The sequence below is a fragment of the Natrix helvetica genome (genome assembly GCF_964273705.1).
Source record: "Natrix helvetica genome assembly, chromosome: 3".
NCBI classification, from domain to species: domain Eukaryota; kingdom Metazoa; phylum Chordata; class Lepidosauria; order Squamata; family Natricidae; genus Natrix; species Natrix helvetica.
Genome location: NC_138549.1, coordinates 78,815,849 through 78,835,122, shown reverse-complemented (window position 1 = coordinate 78,835,122; position 19,274 = coordinate 78,815,849). Strand labels below are relative to the sequence as shown.

At 39.8% G+C, this 19,274-nt stretch overlaps 1 protein-coding gene across 2 annotated transcripts in view; it reads right to left on the bottom strand.

Moving 5' to 3' along the window:
* SLC25A24 (solute carrier family 25 member 24) overlaps positions 1 to 19,274 on the bottom strand; it is a 46,014-nt gene that overhangs the window by 20,396 nt on the left and 6,344 nt on the right. For both annotated transcript variants that reach the window (XM_081949287.1, XM_081949288.1), the window contains 6 exons: positions 12,935 to 13,061; positions 10,821 to 10,908; positions 9,480 to 9,591; positions 6,426 to 6,584; positions 2,665 to 2,814; positions 384 to 491 (listed from right to left, as the gene is read on the bottom strand). In XM_081949287.1, the coding sequence (XP_081805413.1) occupies positions 384 to 491; positions 2,665 to 2,814; positions 6,426 to 6,584; positions 9,480 to 9,591; positions 10,821 to 10,908; positions 12,935 to 13,061 (744 nt within the window). The remainder of the gene's footprint in view (positions 1 to 383; positions 492 to 2,664; positions 2,815 to 6,425; positions 6,585 to 9,479; positions 9,592 to 10,820; positions 10,909 to 12,934; positions 13,062 to 19,274) is intronic.

Here is a 19,274-nt window from a genome sequence, read left to right as displayed (position 1 = left end):
AATATTCCAGAGGGTGCAAAAACTTGGGTTTAGAAGTTTCAAAATTATAATGTATATGCATAATTATATGCATATAATTATTTATTTTTGTAAGGGGTACAGAAGCGTTCTAGGGGTGCAGGAAATATAAAAGGTTGGGAACCCGTTTTAAATGAACCAAAAGAGAGATTTTTAACTTGATCCTCTGCACATACACAATATGTGCTTGATTTATGATCTTCCCAAAGCAGCTTTAAAATGGAACTATCCTTAACTTAAATGATTTTGGAGTAAACATAGTTTAATATCAGATTACCATATTAACAGACCAGGGAGAGAGGGAGGGAGGGAGGGAGGAAAAAATAGGACATTATTTTACAAAGTTTATATTATCCAATACCTACCTCCATGGGATAAATAGAAGTCTGTGCGGTTGCTCCAGCCATAGAACCAGATATAAATCGTTCAATAGTTCCTAATTTTCCTTCTTCGTTAACAAACATTTTCTTATACTGAGGAGTAACAAGATAGAAAAAAAGCACATTAATTCTAGACCCCCAAAATTAATAATAATGATTCTGCCCTGGTAAGACACAAACTCTATATGTGTGTACGTGAAAGCAAATAGTTTAGTCAGCATGTTTTTGCACCGTGTAATCAGTTCAAGGCTACCTAATACTCTATTCACACATCCAATATTGATATAAATACTCATGTTGGGGTTAGGCTTTCATGGTCATAACTGAATGAGTGTAATTCCCATGATGACATTAACGATGGACCAAACAAAGGATATGTAGGAAAGCTTTCCCTAACCTGCTCCACCATTGCTGAGTTCCTCTCCCTTGGATATCATTCCCCTCTACCTCTCTGCTGTAACTTTTTGCAGCAGTGAGATATATATATTTTATCACTCATATAATTTGTACAGAGTTGGCTGCTTTGCTTTAGCTTTGTTTCTATTAAGTTTGCTTTTATTCTTTCTTTATTGACGTCATGGTGTTTTTCTGTTTTAGTATTAATTTGAGTATTTTCTAGTCATTGCCCATAATAATGTTCTAATTCCTAATGGGCTGCCACAAGGAAGAGAGGGTCAATCTATTTTCCAAAGCAGCCGAAGGCAGGACAAGAAGGAATGGATGGAAACTAATCAAGGAAGAAAACCATCTAGAACTCGGAAGAAATTTCCTGACAGAACAATTAATCAGTGAAACAACTTGCCTCCAGAAGCTGTGAATGCTCCAACACTGGAAGTTTTTAAGAAGAGGTTGGATAGCCATTTGCTTGAAATGATGTAGAATATCCTGCTTGAGCAGGGTTAGACTAGAGAAGGCGTCCAAGGTCCCTTCCGTTATTCTATTGTTTTGTAGCCTATAACAGCTGCTGCTGCTGCCCCCTGCTGCTGCTGCTGCTGCTGCCCCCTGCTGCTGCTGCCCCCTGCTGCTGCTGCCCGCTGCTGCTGCTGCTGCTGCTGCTGCTGCTACTACTACTACTACTACTACTACTACTACTACTACTGGAAGATGTCTTCACGAAGGGTGAAATAAAGCCAATTCTGTGTCTAAGGGTAAGTTCTGAAAATATGGGTTCTCTACATATTTGCAGCAAAACGTAGCTGCAACTGGCACTGGTGCTTGCAGGATGTGCCAGGATAATTTTCTAGTTTAAGAAATTTCTCCTTCTCTGTTTTAGAGTTGCTTTAAGAAGGGGAAAAATGAAAAAGCATAAATAAGATTGATACATCTGTAGCAAGGCTGATGCTTGAAAGGGCATCCGTTGAAGACTTGACGAGAATTGTTTTGATGTATCGCAGTTCGCTCAGCCTGTATCAAATACAGAATTGCAAACGTCCAACTATAGTGAGGTAAACGTTTTCCAAGGTGTTGTGATCTGCCTAGCTCAGCAGCATATAAATATTTCAACTGTTACAAAGACTGAAATGCTTGCCCACTTTCTCTTCTTATGTAACTAAGGAGACATATGGGAACCACAGTATAACAAAAAAAAAAGGAATTTCTACAAGGGAAACTTGTAAATACAATACTGATTTGTTTTCTGTATTTCCCTGAACAACTTCAAATCTCTGAAGTAATCTATCTATCTATCTATCTATCTATCTATCTATCTATCTATCTATCTATCTATCATCTATCTATCTATCTATCTATCTATCTATCTATCTATCTATCATCTATCTATCTATCTATCTATCTATCTATCTCTATCTCTATCTCTCTCTCCCACCCATCCACCCACCCACCCACCCTCCCTTCCTCTCCCCATCCCTTCCTCTCTCCCTCCCTCTCTCTCTCTCATTTCTAGAAACTCTGTTTGTGTGTGTGCCTTTGAGTCAATGTTGACTCCTGGAGATTGCCTGGACAACTCTCTGCAGTTTTCTTGCCAGTGTTTTTTTCCTTGCCTGCTTCGTAGGGTGAGAGAGAGAGAGAGAGAGAGAGAGTGACTGCCCTCACAAGCTGATGAGACTAGAACTTAGTCTCCTAGTTTCTAGCCTGATGGCTTAACCGCTACTACACCCAAACTGGGCCTCAGTTTCCTAACACTACCAGAAGAATCAAATGAGCTTATCTCATATGTATCCTCGGTCACTTGAAGCAAACATGAGTATAATTCGACTCTAAGTGAGCTTATCACATCACCGTTTTCTTTTCTTTTTTAACAGCTTACCCGTTCATAGGCCCAGAACTTGATAGCTGTTTCGGGTGCGATTTTGACAACATTCACACCATTTCCCCTCCAAAGGGAACGGACCCCTCCTTCTTTCACCATTTGTTTCAAGCCTCCAGCTATGTTCATTTTTCCCTTTGAGCCATGAACCTACAAGGAAAAGGGAACATAATTAACTGACATATATAGAAAACCTGATGAATCATAACTGCCTTTTATGCTTCAACAGAGGCATAAAGTAAGCAAATCCTTCAAGAAAGGAATTGGAACCATTCTAGATTATGTACTAGATAGTGCCTGTTCTCATGACATGTGATACACACAACTGAAGATTCAGATACACAAAACCTGTTTCTCAAGGCTCCCACCTAGCGATTAAAAATGCAGAGGTAGGGTGTGATTCTCCTTCCTTCTTTAGGCTGAATGGAACAAAAGAGCAACATCTGAGCTGACTTTTTACCCTCTTATTTTTATTCAACTCTCTCTTCCAATATCTGTTGTGGCCTGCCACTGACCAGCAGAACTGGCAGCAGATTCGGACAGTGAGGAGGTTGGGGAAGAACATGGGCCAGTCCTGGAGTCTGGGGAAGGCTTTGATGAGGGCTCTGTGTCGGAGGCAGAGAGGGGGCCAGAGCCATATGCCAGTTATCAGCTGCCTTCAGAGTCAGACATTAGTGAGGCAGACGAACAGCTGGAGCCTGTTCCAGGTATGTGCATGTGTAGAGTTACCAGAAGAAGGGAACAGCTAAAGAACAGGGGTGAAGTTGGGAGTAAGGCCACAGGTGGACAATGAGTGGCCCCTCCCAGAGGAAATAAAAGAGGAGCGAAAGGGGAGTGGAGTTTGCAGGAGACAATTAATTCACTAAATTAGTTCATGGCTCTCCGAGACTCCTTGCCAAGTTTTGCAGATATCAGCCTGTCAGCTCTTCCAGCCAGATAAGGTCTGTGACTGTAAATCCTCCCTCGAAAGACTTTGCTGTTTGTGAATGAGCAGAATTCACAGTAAATTAATAAAAGGGTTTTTTGTCGGGACAAGGAGTTTCCTCCATGCTCTTGGGAAGCCTCGGTCAGAACAATACCGATTCCCTTGCTGGGCTAAACTGAACATAAATGTGGCAGCTCCAAGTGCTTAAGCAAGGAACCTCTGTACAGGTAGTCCTCGACTTACAACTACAACAGAGCCCAAAAAGGTATGTTACTGAGTGAGACACAGTTAGGTGAATTTTGCCTCATGTTATGACCTTTCTTGCCAGAGTTATTAAGTGAATCACTGCGGTTGTCAAGTTAGTAACACGGTTGTTCAGTGACTCTGGCTTTGCTTGTCAGGTGGAGGCAAAAGGGGATCACATGACCCTGGGACACAGCAACGGTCATAAATGTAAGTCAGTTGCCAAGCGTTTGAATTTTGATCATGTAACCATGGGGATGGTGCAGTAAGTATGAAAAACAGGCATAAGTCATTTTTTTCAGTGCCACTGTAACGTCGAACGGTCTGTAAATGAACTGTTGTAAGTCGAGGACTACCTGTATCACATAATTCTGTATAGCTTTTCTTTCAGGCAACTACCGTATTTTTCAGAGTATAAGACGCACCAAGGTTTTGAAGAGGCAATTTTTTTAAAAAAAAGTTTTTTCACTCTGCAAAACTCCCCAAAACGGTTCATTTTTCACAAAAATAAGCCTGCTTTTTCCCCAAAAAGGGCATGAATAGCCCTTAGGAGGCTTGTAGAGTGTTCCGGGGGGGGGGGCAAAAACAAGCAAAAAAACAGCCTGTTTCTAGTGAAATTTGGCTGGTTTTTTAAAGGCATGGGTAGCCTTTAGGAAGCTTATAGAGTGCTCTTGGGGGCTGGGGAAACAAAATTGAGCAAAAAACAGCCCCTTTTTTCTGCCCTCCCCAGCCCCCCAAAGCTCTCCTACAAGCTATGCATAGCCATTTTGGTGAAGGGGGGGTGGGAGGCAAAAAAATGCTGGATTCAGTGTATAAGACGCACCCAGATTTTCAGCCTCTTTTTTGAGGAAAAAAGGTGCGTCTCATACTCCGAAAAATACAGTATTCAGGCACCCAAAGTAGGTTTGGTTATTGGAAAGAAGTAAGCTGAGGACTAGGACCTCAGTTTTTCTATATGGTTCAAACTACGCTGCTTGGTCTTATTTGACTAAGAAACCTTTTTCATCTACCACTCCTTCTGCCACATGGCCATTTGTTGCTGAAAGAAAATCTTGATCTATTAAGAATTTCTAAGTGAACTATGGAATATTAATGAGGGTTTTTGACCAACAATAGCAACCACAAAATAATTTTCCTTCCCCCACCACTAGTCTTAAATATTACTGTTGAAATTAAGAAAGCTTGGGTTAGTAAATGGAATGGAATTTTGTACCGTAATTCTAGGACAGTGATGGCGAACCTGTGGCACGCGGAGCCATTTGTCAGGGCACATGAGGCGCTGCCCTGTCAGCTGGCCAGCTGAGTTCACCGTTTTAAAAGCCATTTTTTGCCCTCCCCAGGCTCCAGAGGCTTTATAGGAGCCTGGGGAAGGCGAAAAGAGCCTCCCCCGCCCTCCCAGAGGGCCTTCGGAGGCTTCAGGGACCATCCGGAGGCTTCCCTGATGCCTTCAGAGCGCTTAAAATGACCCTCTGAGCAAACCGGGAGTGACTTCCGGTTTGCTCGGAGGATGGTTTTAAGAGTTCCGAAGGCTTCAGGGACCGTCCGGAGGATTCCCTGACATCTTCGGAGCGCTTAAAACCACCCTTCGAGCAAACCGGAAGTCACTTCCTGTTTGCTCAGAGGGTGGTTTTAAGCGTTCCGAAGGCTTCAGGGACCATCCGGAGGCTTCCAGGGACCATCCAGAGGCTTCCCTGACGCCTTCGGAGCGCTTAAAACGACCCTCCAAGCAAACCGGAAGTCTCTTCCTGTTTGCTCGGAGGGTGGTTTTAAGTGTTCCGAAGGCTTCAGGGACCATCCGGAGGCTTCCCTGATGCCTTCGGAGCGCTTAAAACGACCCTCTGAGCAACCCAGAAGTCACTTCCGGTTTGCTCGGAGGATCCTTTTGAGCGCTCCGAAGGCTTCAGGGAAGCCTCCGGACGGTCCCTGAAGCCTCCAGAGGGCCTCCAGGGGGGGGCGGGGAGGCCCTTTTCGCCCTCCCCAGGCTCCTATAAAGCCTCTGGAGCCTGGGGAGGGCGAAAAAAGCATGTAAAAATGGGGGGGTCGTGCGTTGTGCATGCATGCGCACTGGGGGGTCGCGCATTGCATTATGGGTGTGGCACCCCCGCACACGACCCCCCTGCGTTCCCCCCCCTTGTGGCACACGAGCCAAAAAAGGTTCGCCATCGCTGTTTTAGGAGCTACATTTAGTCCTGACACTAAAAACAATGCCATTGGTTCTGATTCCCTAATTCCGAGTATGTCAGACCAACCGTAGATCAATTCTAAGTCTATCCATCTGTACAGCAAACTATTTCTGATAAAATATGACAACTGACTCTTGTAAATGCTAATCAAGGAGCATATTTGTAGCTCAGGGTTGACACGAGGGGTCCTTGGTGCTCTCTGAGTTGCTTGTTTTTCTCGCAGATGTTTCCACTAGAACTGATGATGTTACCTAGTTTGGGTAATGAAACGCCTGCGAGAAAACAAGCAAGCTCAAAGATCACCAACCACCCCTCTTGTAAATTCTGCAGGTCCATTGCCTGCATCCAAACCTTTTAACATGTCCAAAGAAGCTTGTTGGACCTTGGATGCTTTGCTTTAAGAGGCCCACCTGCATCATAACTTTGAGACGATCCAGGGGTGCAGTGCCTGTTCGAGACACAGCACCAGCAACTGCACCTGACAAAAGCTGTTTCCACCACTGGCCGGTTTTCTTCTCTTCTTCAGTGAATTCATCAGGAATAGTTAAACTATCTCCAATGTCTAATACCTGTTAAAATGCAAAAGAAAGATTGAGAAAGAGCAAGCAAGAGAATGAATAGCTTAAATTCAATCTGCCTTTATTTCAACAAAGAGATTGATTGTGATAAACCACAATTATATCCAACTTAAAATTGAAAAGAAGCATGCACGATACGTTCTAAAACCCATCATTTCAAAAACTATCGTATATACAAATAATTTAAATTTTTTCCACTTGAATATGTCTGTAATAAAAACATCATCGACAACAAACAGTGGCCTCCAAAAGTTTGGGCACCAGGAACCGGTTCCATGGAGAAAAGTTTTTCCAAGGACAGAAGGGGTGTAGTTTCATGTGCTGCCTGTATCCCACGGATGGGGCTTCGTTGTTTGCGTGGCCCAGTTTCTGGCATGCTACGGATCAGTGCTAGTCCATGGACTGGGGATAGCTACCCCTGTTCTGGAAAGCATTTTACATCCCTGGGCAAGGCTGAAAATCTTACTGTACGATTACAAAGAATGTCTTTGCACCAATATTTTAAAAAGGACTAAGATTAAGCTTTTTAAAGTATTATTAAGGCAATTATTACTTCATCCTAGCTTTTTTTTAAAAAAATCTCCAGTCAATATTATGTATTTTTCATATATAATTTCAAGTTACCAAAGCAAGAAGTACTATAAGGAATACTTAGATGACTCTTTAAAATATCTTTAAACAAGATATTCAGGGTTAGAGAACATTTTTTACTCAAAGTCAACACTGCCAAATTTGTACGCTAAAATGTGAATCCACAATCTCTTATTTATTTATTTAGAATTATATGACCACCTACCTTATTTATATACAATGATTCTGGGCAGCTCACAAGAATACAATAAAACAAAATAACCATAAAACCAACATCATACTAACTCCCACTACCCCAAAACAAATTTTCCAGCAAGTGATAGAAATAACCCACTGGGCAGAATGGGAGGTAGGTGGGCTAGAAAGAAATGTGAAGTTGGAAACTGGATATAAACAGGGAGCAATATTTGCTGGGCTTCTCTTAACTGTTACTCGTTTAGGACTAATCAATAAGCCCTTAATTAAGCAGACATTTGGCTTTAGCAGGCAGGCCTTTTCCCATTAGTCCATTAAGCCAAGGGGTTTGCTTATTTATTTATTAAACGTATACGCAGACCATCTCACTATACGGGGTTGCTGCAAGAGTCATTTTCATTATTTCTGAATGTCTATGGAGATGCTCAATCATCCAGGTCATGGTTGTCCCAAAGGTACTTTTTCAAGAGGCAACTGGACTTTCCAGAAAGTCCAGTTGCCTCTTTAAAAAACAGGGATTTGGGGGTTTTATTATTTCATTCAGCAGGTCTGCATCAAAAGTAAAATGAAGCAATAATGATTGACAATGTATCATTTAAAAATATACTTAAGCAGATGTATATAAGCTGTGTTTAACTCTTTGAACTGTTTAATTTAAATACAGGCAGTCCTCAAATTACAGTGACAATTGGGACCAGAATTTCTGTCGCTAAATGAGGTCGATTGCATGGGTAGGGGAAACTTACCCGAGTGATTTGCAACCTTCCCTCCCAGCTTCCCCAATGAGCTTCTGGGGAAACTGGCAGAAAGGTGGCCAATGATGATCACGTGATTGTGAGATACTGCAACTGGTCATAAGAGTGACCAGTTGCCAAGCATGCAGATCACAATCATGTAACTATAGAAGTGCTGGGATAGCCAGAATTCTAAGGACCAACCATAACCATGAGTCATTCAGCACTGTCGTAACTTCGAACAATTTGCTGAACAAATGGCTGTGTCTATCCATTTTGGTTGTCAATTCTCTCCCTGCTTCAGATTTCATCCATATTTTAGATGCCTTCCCCAGTCAAGGTGCAAATAGATGTCAAAGCAATTATTCTAATTCTAGAAAGAAAGAAATCAACAGCACTTTGTTCTGAATGAACTGAAGCTGAATAGAATTTTTTTTAACTTGTGAATGTTACTCTGCAAATCAAGAAATCACCAACTCTTACATCCAAGAATGGAGAGGTATATTCACTTTTCAGGAATCTCTTCCAAATATTTATCATTCCTGCAGGTTGCAGAGCAGAAACAGGTTTAGTTCATAACATCTACTACAAAATCTGTTGCTTATGACTACACCTGCAACCTTGCATGGCTATCAGCTGTTCAACTAAGTGCACAGCTGACAACCATCAAGATGCAGAATGACTCCACTATCTTATCTATTTTGTCTAACTCTAAATCATCCCATTATGCAGTCTGAACTGTTTATATTTAATTAGTGATTATAATAACCACAAACTTTTAAGCAGCATTTTCAATTTATCAGGACTTCCAAGAATTGTAGGGTTTTTTTTCCCAAGCATGAGATCTGCTAAAAGATAAAACAAAGGAGATCTACACATGATCTGCAAGAATAGAGTCAAAATTTTCTTTTTAAACTGGGGAGGGAATTCAAGTTATTATTCTGGTGACTACCCTTGAAAAGTCCCTGAAGTTTTCTTGGCAATTTTTTGTAAACTGTTAGCCATCTTCCTCGGTCTAAGAGAGTGTGATTGACCCCAATTTATCCAGTTGGCTGTGATTAAGACAGGCCTAGAACTCATGGTCTCCCAGGTTTTAGCCTGGGATATTAAACCACTATTCCAAATTGGCTTTCCATTTAAATCAACATTTAAAGTAGGGTATTTTATTTTTAAAAAGAGGCAAAAAGCAAGTTTTTCCTTCAATTTTGGAGCAACAGTTTGTTTAGCTAGCTAAAGATTGTCAAGAATTTCACTTTTAATTTTTAAAAAAAACAGCTGCCAAGAATAATCACTGAATAAGCTAATGCACAAGCTATTTAGATATAGTCCAGATCAGGACTGAGATAAAAATGGAAATCATACTCACTGTGGAATGTTTCCAATAACGGATGATTCCTTGAATGTCTGTAGCAGGATTAAAGAGAAAATGATCCCGCCATTCATTCCAGTCCACTGACATTGTCCCATCGGCATCCATGCTAAAAATTCAACATGAAATAATTTCACAGTGGATTCTGCCAAGTTTTTTACTTAATCGTGTTCAAAGTACATTACATGCGCATTCACATTCTAAACTCTTGTTCTATTTGCCAATCTTTAATTTTAGGTTAATGTGCAAAATGCTTCAATCTGATTTTTTATTTGGCTTTCAAAGGTTCTACAGAATAGAGCACTATTTTTTTCACTGTCCTTATCACTCTAAAAAAAGTTTCCTGTACACATGTAAAATATTCCATAAGCAAAAGCTTCTTGTAGCATACAAATATGGAGGCTAACAATTTATTATAGGTAAAGAATGTTTTAAGATGGGTAGAGAAAGATAGACAAGAAATATTTCTTTTTGCTTCTCGTTAATATAAAAACTTGTTTCTGGAGCGTTCTGAACAATATCATGTTCCTGTTCAGTCTAACTAAGACTCTGAAGAGGAGCATTTTGGCTGAATTGTATACTAAAATCCTAATATATTGTTATTGCCATATGTTAGTAAGCATTATCAACTATGAATGTTCCATAAATGTTTAATAGGTAGGATGGGGAGGCTGAATTAAGCATTAAAATCTCACTTAGATTTGATTTGTATAATGATTATTATGCAGTATGAAATAGCCATTGTTGCTTGTAACTATGTTTTATACGTAATATCTTGTGTGAAAATAGCCAGATAGTGATTTATCTGGTTTATTGTGATTCAAATAAATCTTCTCCAAACCCAGCATATATAGGATGTTTAAATCATATTTGAATTCCACACCTGGAATTCATGGATGTATGAATGGATATATCCATTCATTTCCTTAGAAACAGGCTAAAAGTGCCTCCCAGTCAAACCAAGAGTTAATTTCCAGAAGTATCCGCAATCATGGGATAATTCTGTAAATATTATCTCTGACCCATCCTTCCTTTTACCTTAAGCTAAGGAAGAGGGTGGTGTCTAACAGATCAGAAGGAGGAGGTTATGCCTCAGATATCGGGAATATCTCCAAAATTGTTTCAAGCTTGCCAACCTGTCCCTCAAGTTCTCTCAAGAAATCCTGATCTATCTTTGGCTTCTTCCTCAAAGCAATGTCATTACTAATATAATAATTCAAAGCCAGCCTATTACAATGGAGTACCGTACTGAACACATCCAATGTGTGATTTTATTTTTCAAGAGACATGCCTTCTCATGAATCACTCCAACAACTAGACATAATAATAGCTACTGACCTTTGCAGAATCTTGCCTGCCTGCTTTTCAGAAACATCTATGCCCAATATCTTCAGGGACTGAACAATCTCTGAAGCTTCAATTACACCTTTAAAAAAAAGAGAAGAATAAAAATAGTTATTCACCTTTCACCACTTCAAGTCAACTGATCCAAATTTAAGAATTCTGAATACTGATGTGTATTATATTCAGTCACGAATGAAATATCTGAGGATAAGTTCTTTTCACTTATATAAGTACATTGCTCTTGTAATTGATATGCTGCACAGCATAAAAACTTCCTTAATCATTGATTAATTCATTATGATACAGTTTTGACACAAACTAGTTATAATTCCCCGAGATCTATTTCTACTTATTTATTATACTATTATCCATATGTATCATTAATTGTAAGGAATTAGGCACTCTCAGAGCAGTGTATATGGCTCACCTCTTCAAAGTGCATTTGTTTTACCAGATATTTTAATAGCCGTGTAAAGTATGTTCCATTGAATGGAGTGATCATGAACCAGTGATTACATGACATTAATGGCTGAGCAGTAATTTAAATCCATATCTATGCTGGATAGGTTTTAAGTGTTTGCAATTCAACACATTTAGAGAGCATTAGATTGAAGAACTCAGATCAGATTCTACAACTTAATACATTATAAAAATATTTTTAAAAGAAATATATTCTGCATTTAAACCCTGAAGCATCTCAAGTTTTAAAATGTTGGTGCCACAAACCAAGGTATTGTGAAATTTAAGGCAAACCTGGCACAATGTATAGTTAGATGTGGAACATAAGGAAGATTTGAACACCTTTTCAATTGTTGCTATTTAGAACACTTCCCAACACAGCAAATAATAATGACTTTATCTCATTTATAAATGAAAAAAATTAATCATTTTCTGGCCTTGTTCTTCTGCTTTTCCTCCAAGGATTTTAGATTTTAAATCAACACAGATGGCCCTCTCCCACCCCTGTTAAGCTTACAAATATACTCATGTATTCTTCTCATGTGAGGATTTCAGGCAGAATCTCTCCATTCCTAAGCTAATTAAAAACAAACAAATTAAAAAGTAAGGAAAGGGGGAATCAGAATTTCTTTCCCCTGATGTTTATCCTTTTTCATCAGTTGAACAATACAAGTGATATGTGAGTGTGTGTGTGTTAAATCCCACTTTATAAACTCTGCCCCACTACACGCTGCTCAAATGCTAAAGAAGAATTACAGCTTCCTTCACCAGCTGCTTCTAAACAATAGCACAGATGCTCTCATCAAAATAGAATAAATTTCTTCAGAAATATTCAGCATAGTATCTGGGTAACAGCGTTTTACCCAATACTTAACCAATAGGGAGGACTTTCACAAAACCCTTCCTGCCTGTTAAGTTTTGCTGTGGTAAATCCTTTTTGTAGACAATAGTTTACAAAACAATAGTTTCTACAACTTTCTACAACTGTGATGCTGCCAAGAATAATTGCTTGGAATAGGGTTCTTCTCAATTACAAATTCTGCTGCAACTTTAATAGGGTTAAGAATCTGGACCCAAGACATTAAAGCAAGCAAAGAAATCTGTTGTTCTCCAAAATGGTGCTGAACTTCAACTCCCAGCATCCCTTATCATCCAGTAGCTCACTGGGGCTACTGGAGGTTTAGCAATATCTGGTTCCTGTACTGCCATTAATCATTTTGATACAGCAAACATAATATTGTAGGCTTTTTTTTAATAACAGACCTCTATTGGCTTTGCATTAAAAATCTAAGTCATTCTTCCTTCAAAGCCTCATAGCCGTAGCACTAATCTCATGACAGAAAACATCTTCAATTTTGAAGCGTTTCAGTGTCTTACTCTAAGCACTCATTTCTATATCAATAAATAGCCACCTCAATTTGTATTCTTTACTTTTCCTGGCACTTTTAGAGGGATTAAAGAACTCTTTAGTGAGTTATATAATGTTTTCTGTAATAAATGAGAAGATATTAATGAATACCTACATTTTAAAAAATTATTTAATATTGCACAAATATACTGTCCACTCATAGGGGCAATTATTTATTATTTACTTATATTTAAATTTGCACTCTTAACATAGACAACAAATGCAGCAAATTGTATCCTACCATCATTATTTTTGTCCAGACTTTTAAATGCAAGTTTCATTTTCTTTTCATGGTCTTTAAGATAATGTGTAAATTCTTCAAAGTCCAGTCTTCCATCCTGATTAGTGTCACCAGTTCTGAAAATTTTCTGTTAAAAAAATATACAGAAGATACATTATTAACGTTGTATATGATTTCATATGGATTCTCACGGTTAGAGCTATTTCTGTAGACTATCAGTAACTAAAGACATGCAAAATATCCAGGAAAGATGAAGGAATGAGAAACGGAAACAAATATTTTTGCAAAACAATATCAGATGAAGACTATGAATTCTTGTAATTGAAATGGTTAAAAGTTGTATGATGGATTGTTTCCACTGCAGCCCACCAGGAATTAGATATAGATATTAACGCTATAAAATATTCTGATTGCCAAATATTAGCAAAGGATTTACTCTGATGTCACTTTTTTTCAGTAGATACAGTTTCAATGTAATTCCCATACACCAAGACACATGGGGATATTAAAGCATGAACTGATATATTGGATCAGATCAGTGGTAAAATTCAATTTTTTTTTACTACCGATTCTATGGGCGTGGCTTGGTGGGCATAGCAGGGGACGGATACTGCAAAATCCCCATTCCCTCCCCACTCCTGGAGGAATGATATTGCAAAATCTCCGAACCACTCAAAATTTCCGCTACCGGTTCCCCAGAACTTGTCAGAACCTACTGAATTTCACTCCTGGATCAGATCAAACATTTCTTTAGAATAGAACTGGAGAATCTATAGTCCTGCAAATGTTGTTCATTTGTGTACCTTAAAACGATGGGTTATGTAATGACAGAAATCAGACTCCAATAAAATCTGAAGACCACATTTCGTCTACGCTACATCCAGTTTTATTCTCTTCAACTGAACAGGAGGCTGAAAAGAAATGTATGTAAAGGGATTTAACATTGTCTGTTAAAAGGACAATTCTGATACGGAGGTGGGCAGCTTGCCATAATGCTATCAACTCCTCCATTCTAAGCCAATCTCCTAATCCCATGATCTAGAGTGGAGCATAAACAGCCCACCTGTGACTCTTTTAGTCCTTCAAGGTAGCGAAGGCAGGAAACAAAAAACATGAATACTAGTATTACTTTTACTACAAAGTTACAGAAATATTCTTGAATCTTGAACATCTGAAAGCATGTACTTTCCCCTACCACTACTTTCCAGAAAACTAGGGAGAATCCCTTCTAATGCCCCATCTCTACGCTCATCCTTCTTGTGGACACAGGTGTCTCTTATCAAACCATTATCTAAGGTTCCACTCTTCTTCCTGTCTCCCAAGGTTATTCAGATAGCCCATTATATTTTCCAAATACACAGACGCACAAACATATTGAGATATAATATTTATTGAGGGGAAAGCATAAACACAGACACTCATATGTACATAAACATACACCAGAGAAGAATCCCATTATTTCATTTCACAGATAAAAATGCACCTCCTAAGGTCACCAATGATAAAGAAGTGCAATCAATAACATTCTTTATGGGTTTTTTAACTTGTTATTTTCTAAAACTGCCCAGGTATATTCCTTTGGGAACACACAAGGAGAGTATGAGCACAATTAAAATACTGTAATCTTTTTTTACAGCGATGATCAGTCAATTCCACAGGATTCCCCTGTACAGTAAAGAAGTTGACCTTGATAGTGATATGTTACTAAAGCAAAGAGGGATGACATATATCTTATGGACAGAAAATATGCAGCAGCAGTTCAGAAAGACACCTCCCTACTTCACAGGAGTATATGAAAGAACAAAGAAGAAGGTACATCACAATCAGACTTGCAAGGTTCTGCTATTATGGTAATTCTCAGTAAAAGTGGCTTTAGGTTTCCTATGGAATTGATTTCTTGATCTATCTGTTGAGGCTGATACTGCCTCTACCCAGATTTTGCTTTTTAAAGCCCTTCATTGCTTAGACTACACGAAGAACCATCTGCCTCTATTCACGTTTCGCTGTTCATGTTTCACCGGTGATCTTGGTTCAAGGGGAGAGCAACAGTTCAATGACTGGGCAGCTGAAGGTCATGTAACAGAGATGAGTATGACTTAGTGTTCTCAAGGTATTTCGAGAGCTTCTTAGTTTTTTACATCATGATATAACTTATCTTAAGATGCTTATCTTAAAATTGCAAGAAGCCATGCCATCATTTTTCAACATTTATGATCAGAGGATCATAATAAACAAGAAATGGGCTTCGCTGATCTTGAATGCTCCTCTCAAGTGATTTCTTTTGGGAGGTTTGCAGAGTTGCTCTCATTTCAGCACTAGTAAGAGATGTTTTTATTTCTACAAACAGGTGTCCCCCCCCCCCCCAATGATTTTGAAACATGCTTTTCATCTATTATTCAATCTTTTACAACTTAATGTCCTCCAAATTTTGGTGACCAACACTCCTAAAATACTCAACCATTTGCCATACTGGCTGAGAATTGGGACTTGGTCTAAATTTACTTGGAGATGAATAAGATGCATTTGTATGTGCTTTTGCTTTAATGTTATCCATCAGTCCAGAAATTAATTTGAATGATGACATATATTTCCATAAAATAAATGAAATAGCCTTATGCTTCTCCGATTATCTTCTTATTCACTACTTAAGAGTTACACTCTCCTTGTATATATGTCTTCTATTTAACTATTTTGGCTAAGACATTATTTTGCATGCACCTAAATACGTCAGGAACAACATCTTGGTGTAACATTTTCAAGATGTAGTCCTTCACCAGTATAATTCCAATAATATTTCAATAGATGTAGCTATGTTGAGGGATGCAATATTTGACTGTTTTCTGCTATTTTTGCCCTGCAGTTTTCTATCTATCCTCTATCTATCTATCATTACATTTTTAGAGGTGTGATAAGCAAGGACTTGTGTCTTCACACACAAGACAAAAAAGCAGTAAAAAAGCAACACAAAGTTGAAGTGGCCTGTCTTAACAGCATCTGAACATTCTTCACCTCTGGCTATCTTTGCCCAACCTGCTATTCTCCAGATAAGGTGGAGAATATCTCCACAGTACCCAGTCAGTATAGGGAGTCCTCGACATATGACCACAATTGAGCCCAAAATGTATGTTGCTAAGTGAGAAATTCGTTCCATGAACTTTGCCCCATTTTTCGACCTTTCCTGCCACATCTGTTAAGTCAGGGGTGTCCAAACTTGGGAACTTGAAGACTTGTGGACTTCAACTCCCAGAATTCCCCAGCTGGACACCCCTGTGTTAATCACTGAAGTTCAGGGATGGACTGCTATGAGTTCGGGAAAACCTGTAGCTAATGTTATGGCCAGTTTGGAGATCTGGAGATCTCCAAATCCCACCCTTGGCTGGCCCCGCCCACCCTCCCCTGGCTGGCCCTGCCCACCCCTCCCTTCCCCTCCCAGGAGTCACAGCCCGTTTTGGATGTGAGGTAAGTGCAGGGCCGATGCGGAAGCTCGGGGAAACTGGACTCCAGACCCCGAGGGAGGCAGTTTTTGCCCTCCCAAAGGCTTGAGGAAAGCCTCCAGAGCCTGGAGATGGTGAAAATGCACCCCTCCCCCGGTCATGCAGGAGGCTGACTAGGCCACGCCCACCATGGCCACTCCCACCCAGCAACTGGGCGGAGAACCCATTGCTGAATTTTTTGAAGCCCACTCCTGCTGCAGTTGTTAAGTTAGTAACACAGTTGTTAAGTGAATCTGGCTTCCCGCTGACTTTGCTTGTCAGAAGGTCACAAAAGGTGACCCCAGGACAATGCAACCTTCATAAATATGAATCAGTTGCCAAGCATCTGAGTTTTGATCGTGCATACCTTAAGGATGATGCAAAGGTCGTAAATGTGAAAAATGGCCGTAAGTCCTTTTTTTCAGTGCTGTTGTAACTTTAAATGGTCACTAAATGAACTGTTCTAAGTGGAGGACTACCTGTGAAAGTTTGTGATTCAATATGTCCTGAGTCTATATGTGCAATATAAGCAGGCGTGGGAGCAGCTGGTACTTTAGCAATGCCTACAAAAACTAATGAAAGTTCCAGCTTTCATTCTCAAAAGGGCAGGGTAGATACCGTATTTTTTGGAGTATAAGACACCGGAGTATAAGACGCACCAATGTTTTGAAGAGGCAAATTCTTAAAAAAAACATTTTTGCACTCTGCAGACCTCCAGAAAACGGGCCCATTTTTTTTTCAAAAAAAAGGGCATTAATAGCCTTTAGGAGGCTTTTTTTTTATATAGTGCTCCTGGGGGCAAAATTGAGCAAAAACACCCCATTTTTCACTCATTTCTGCCTTCCCCAGCCCCCAGGAGCTCTCTGAAAGCCTCCTAAAGGCTTTGCACGGCCATTTTGGTGAAGGGGGTGGGGTTTCAGGAGGCAAAAAATGGTGTATTCAGTGTTTAAGACACACCCAGATTTTTCAGCCTCTTTTTTGAGAGAAAAAACTGCGTTTTATACTTTGCCTTATACAAACCAGTATGTAAATGAACATCAACAAAAAAACCTTTAAAGTTAAGTATCAAAGAATTCAAAATTTATCTGACAACAAGCTCAGATACAAAAGTGGACATGTGAATATATTAGATTTATACAAAATGTGGTAATTTTTTTTTATTTAGAAATTTTATATTTCTGCCTATTCGCACATGGCGACACAAGGCAGCTAACGACATAAAAACACAATATAAAAGAAATAAAAAGAAAAATAATAAAATATAGTAGCATCTGTGTTTATTAATTAAAACCAGTAGTGGGTTGCAGGCGGTACGCCCCGGTACGCGCGTACTGGAGCTAGCCCGGAGCAGCAGATACCGTTCCGGTACAGTGATCCGGAGAGCCCGCCCGCCCGAGCTCCTTACTGGAGTTTAAAGGCTTTTGCGCTTCCTCGCAGGCGCATGGCAGGTACAGCCCCTGCGCGATGCTCTGAAGAGCAGCTGGAGCATCGCAGAGGTGCTTGAATGCATGTGCGGCTGCGCTGCACGCGTCCAGGAGGACGGTGCCGGCCTCGTTCCAACCGTACTGGTTGGAACGGGATTTGCAACCCACCACTGTTCTGAACATTCATTTGGCTTTACTGCTACCTAATAACTAAACTTATTTAATATTATATAATATAAACAACCTAAAATAGCATGCACTGAATTTCCCTGTCTTCAAAAATGTGTCAGTTTACATAAGTTAAAGAATCAAACCCAGCATTTTTTTACTTATCTGATCAGCTCAAATGACAATGCTAATTACCCTAATAAATGTTAATACTAATATTAATGGAATATGTGCCACCAATGTATTAGTTGCACTATATCTGGACTGCAAATGTCTATCAAATCCTAGATGGGAGCCAAATTTAGTCTTCTGAATGCCTTTGCTCCCGTCAAATAAAAGTGCCAATTTCTGCACACAAAATAAGTATTCCATTCTATTCTATTTCTACTTTTCAAATAACTGTAATGAACAAAATACCAGAAGCAGCTTGAGACTGAAACGAACAAAACATTCATTAGAAAGTTACTGATTCAAATTCCGTTATAATCAGTTGTGAACCCTCCAATTCTAGTTCAGCACGCTATCTAAATCACTCTCTACTTCCCCCACATTCATCTTATTAAAGGACCTGGAGGTCCTTTGCTATTCCTGATAGAGAAGCATTGCAAAATTGTGCCAGAAAATAATTCTTGCAACTTATCTATGTATGAATGGCAGAGATAGCTTGGTGAAGGATTGCAGAACACAACAGGTTTTGTTACATTACTGCAGGAAGTTCAGAAAGATCAGATTGCTGTGGGTATCGAACATATTGTGGTTCATGCTAGTTCATATACCAACTCTACCAGAATATGTAAATAAGTATTCCACCATTTTATCATTGTCCTATATCAGGGTTGGCGAACCTTTTCGGCACTGAGTGCCAAAACAAGAGTCTGTGCATGCATACATGCCGGAAACCGGAAGAGCGGAACCCGGAAGAGCAACAGGCAACGGCTCGTGTGCCTGGAAAGATGGCTCTGTGTGCCACTTCTGGCACGCGTGCCATAGGTTCGCCATCATGGTCCTATATGGTTCTTTGAACTGTTTTCTGTGGGTTTAGTTAAACCAGGGGTCCAAAAAGGTCCTAAACAGAAGCTCCCCATTCAATTCTGGAGCCGACCAAAGTCCAGTTCTCCCACCAGAGTCTCCTCCTAGTGTGGCGTCATTTTTCCTTTGCTGACCGGAAGTCCGGCTCCCCCACCATAGCGTCTCCTCCAAGCATGGCATCCTTTTTCCTCTGCCTGTCCTAATTGAAAGCCCTATCAATTGTGCAATCGACCGGCAACAGGGAGC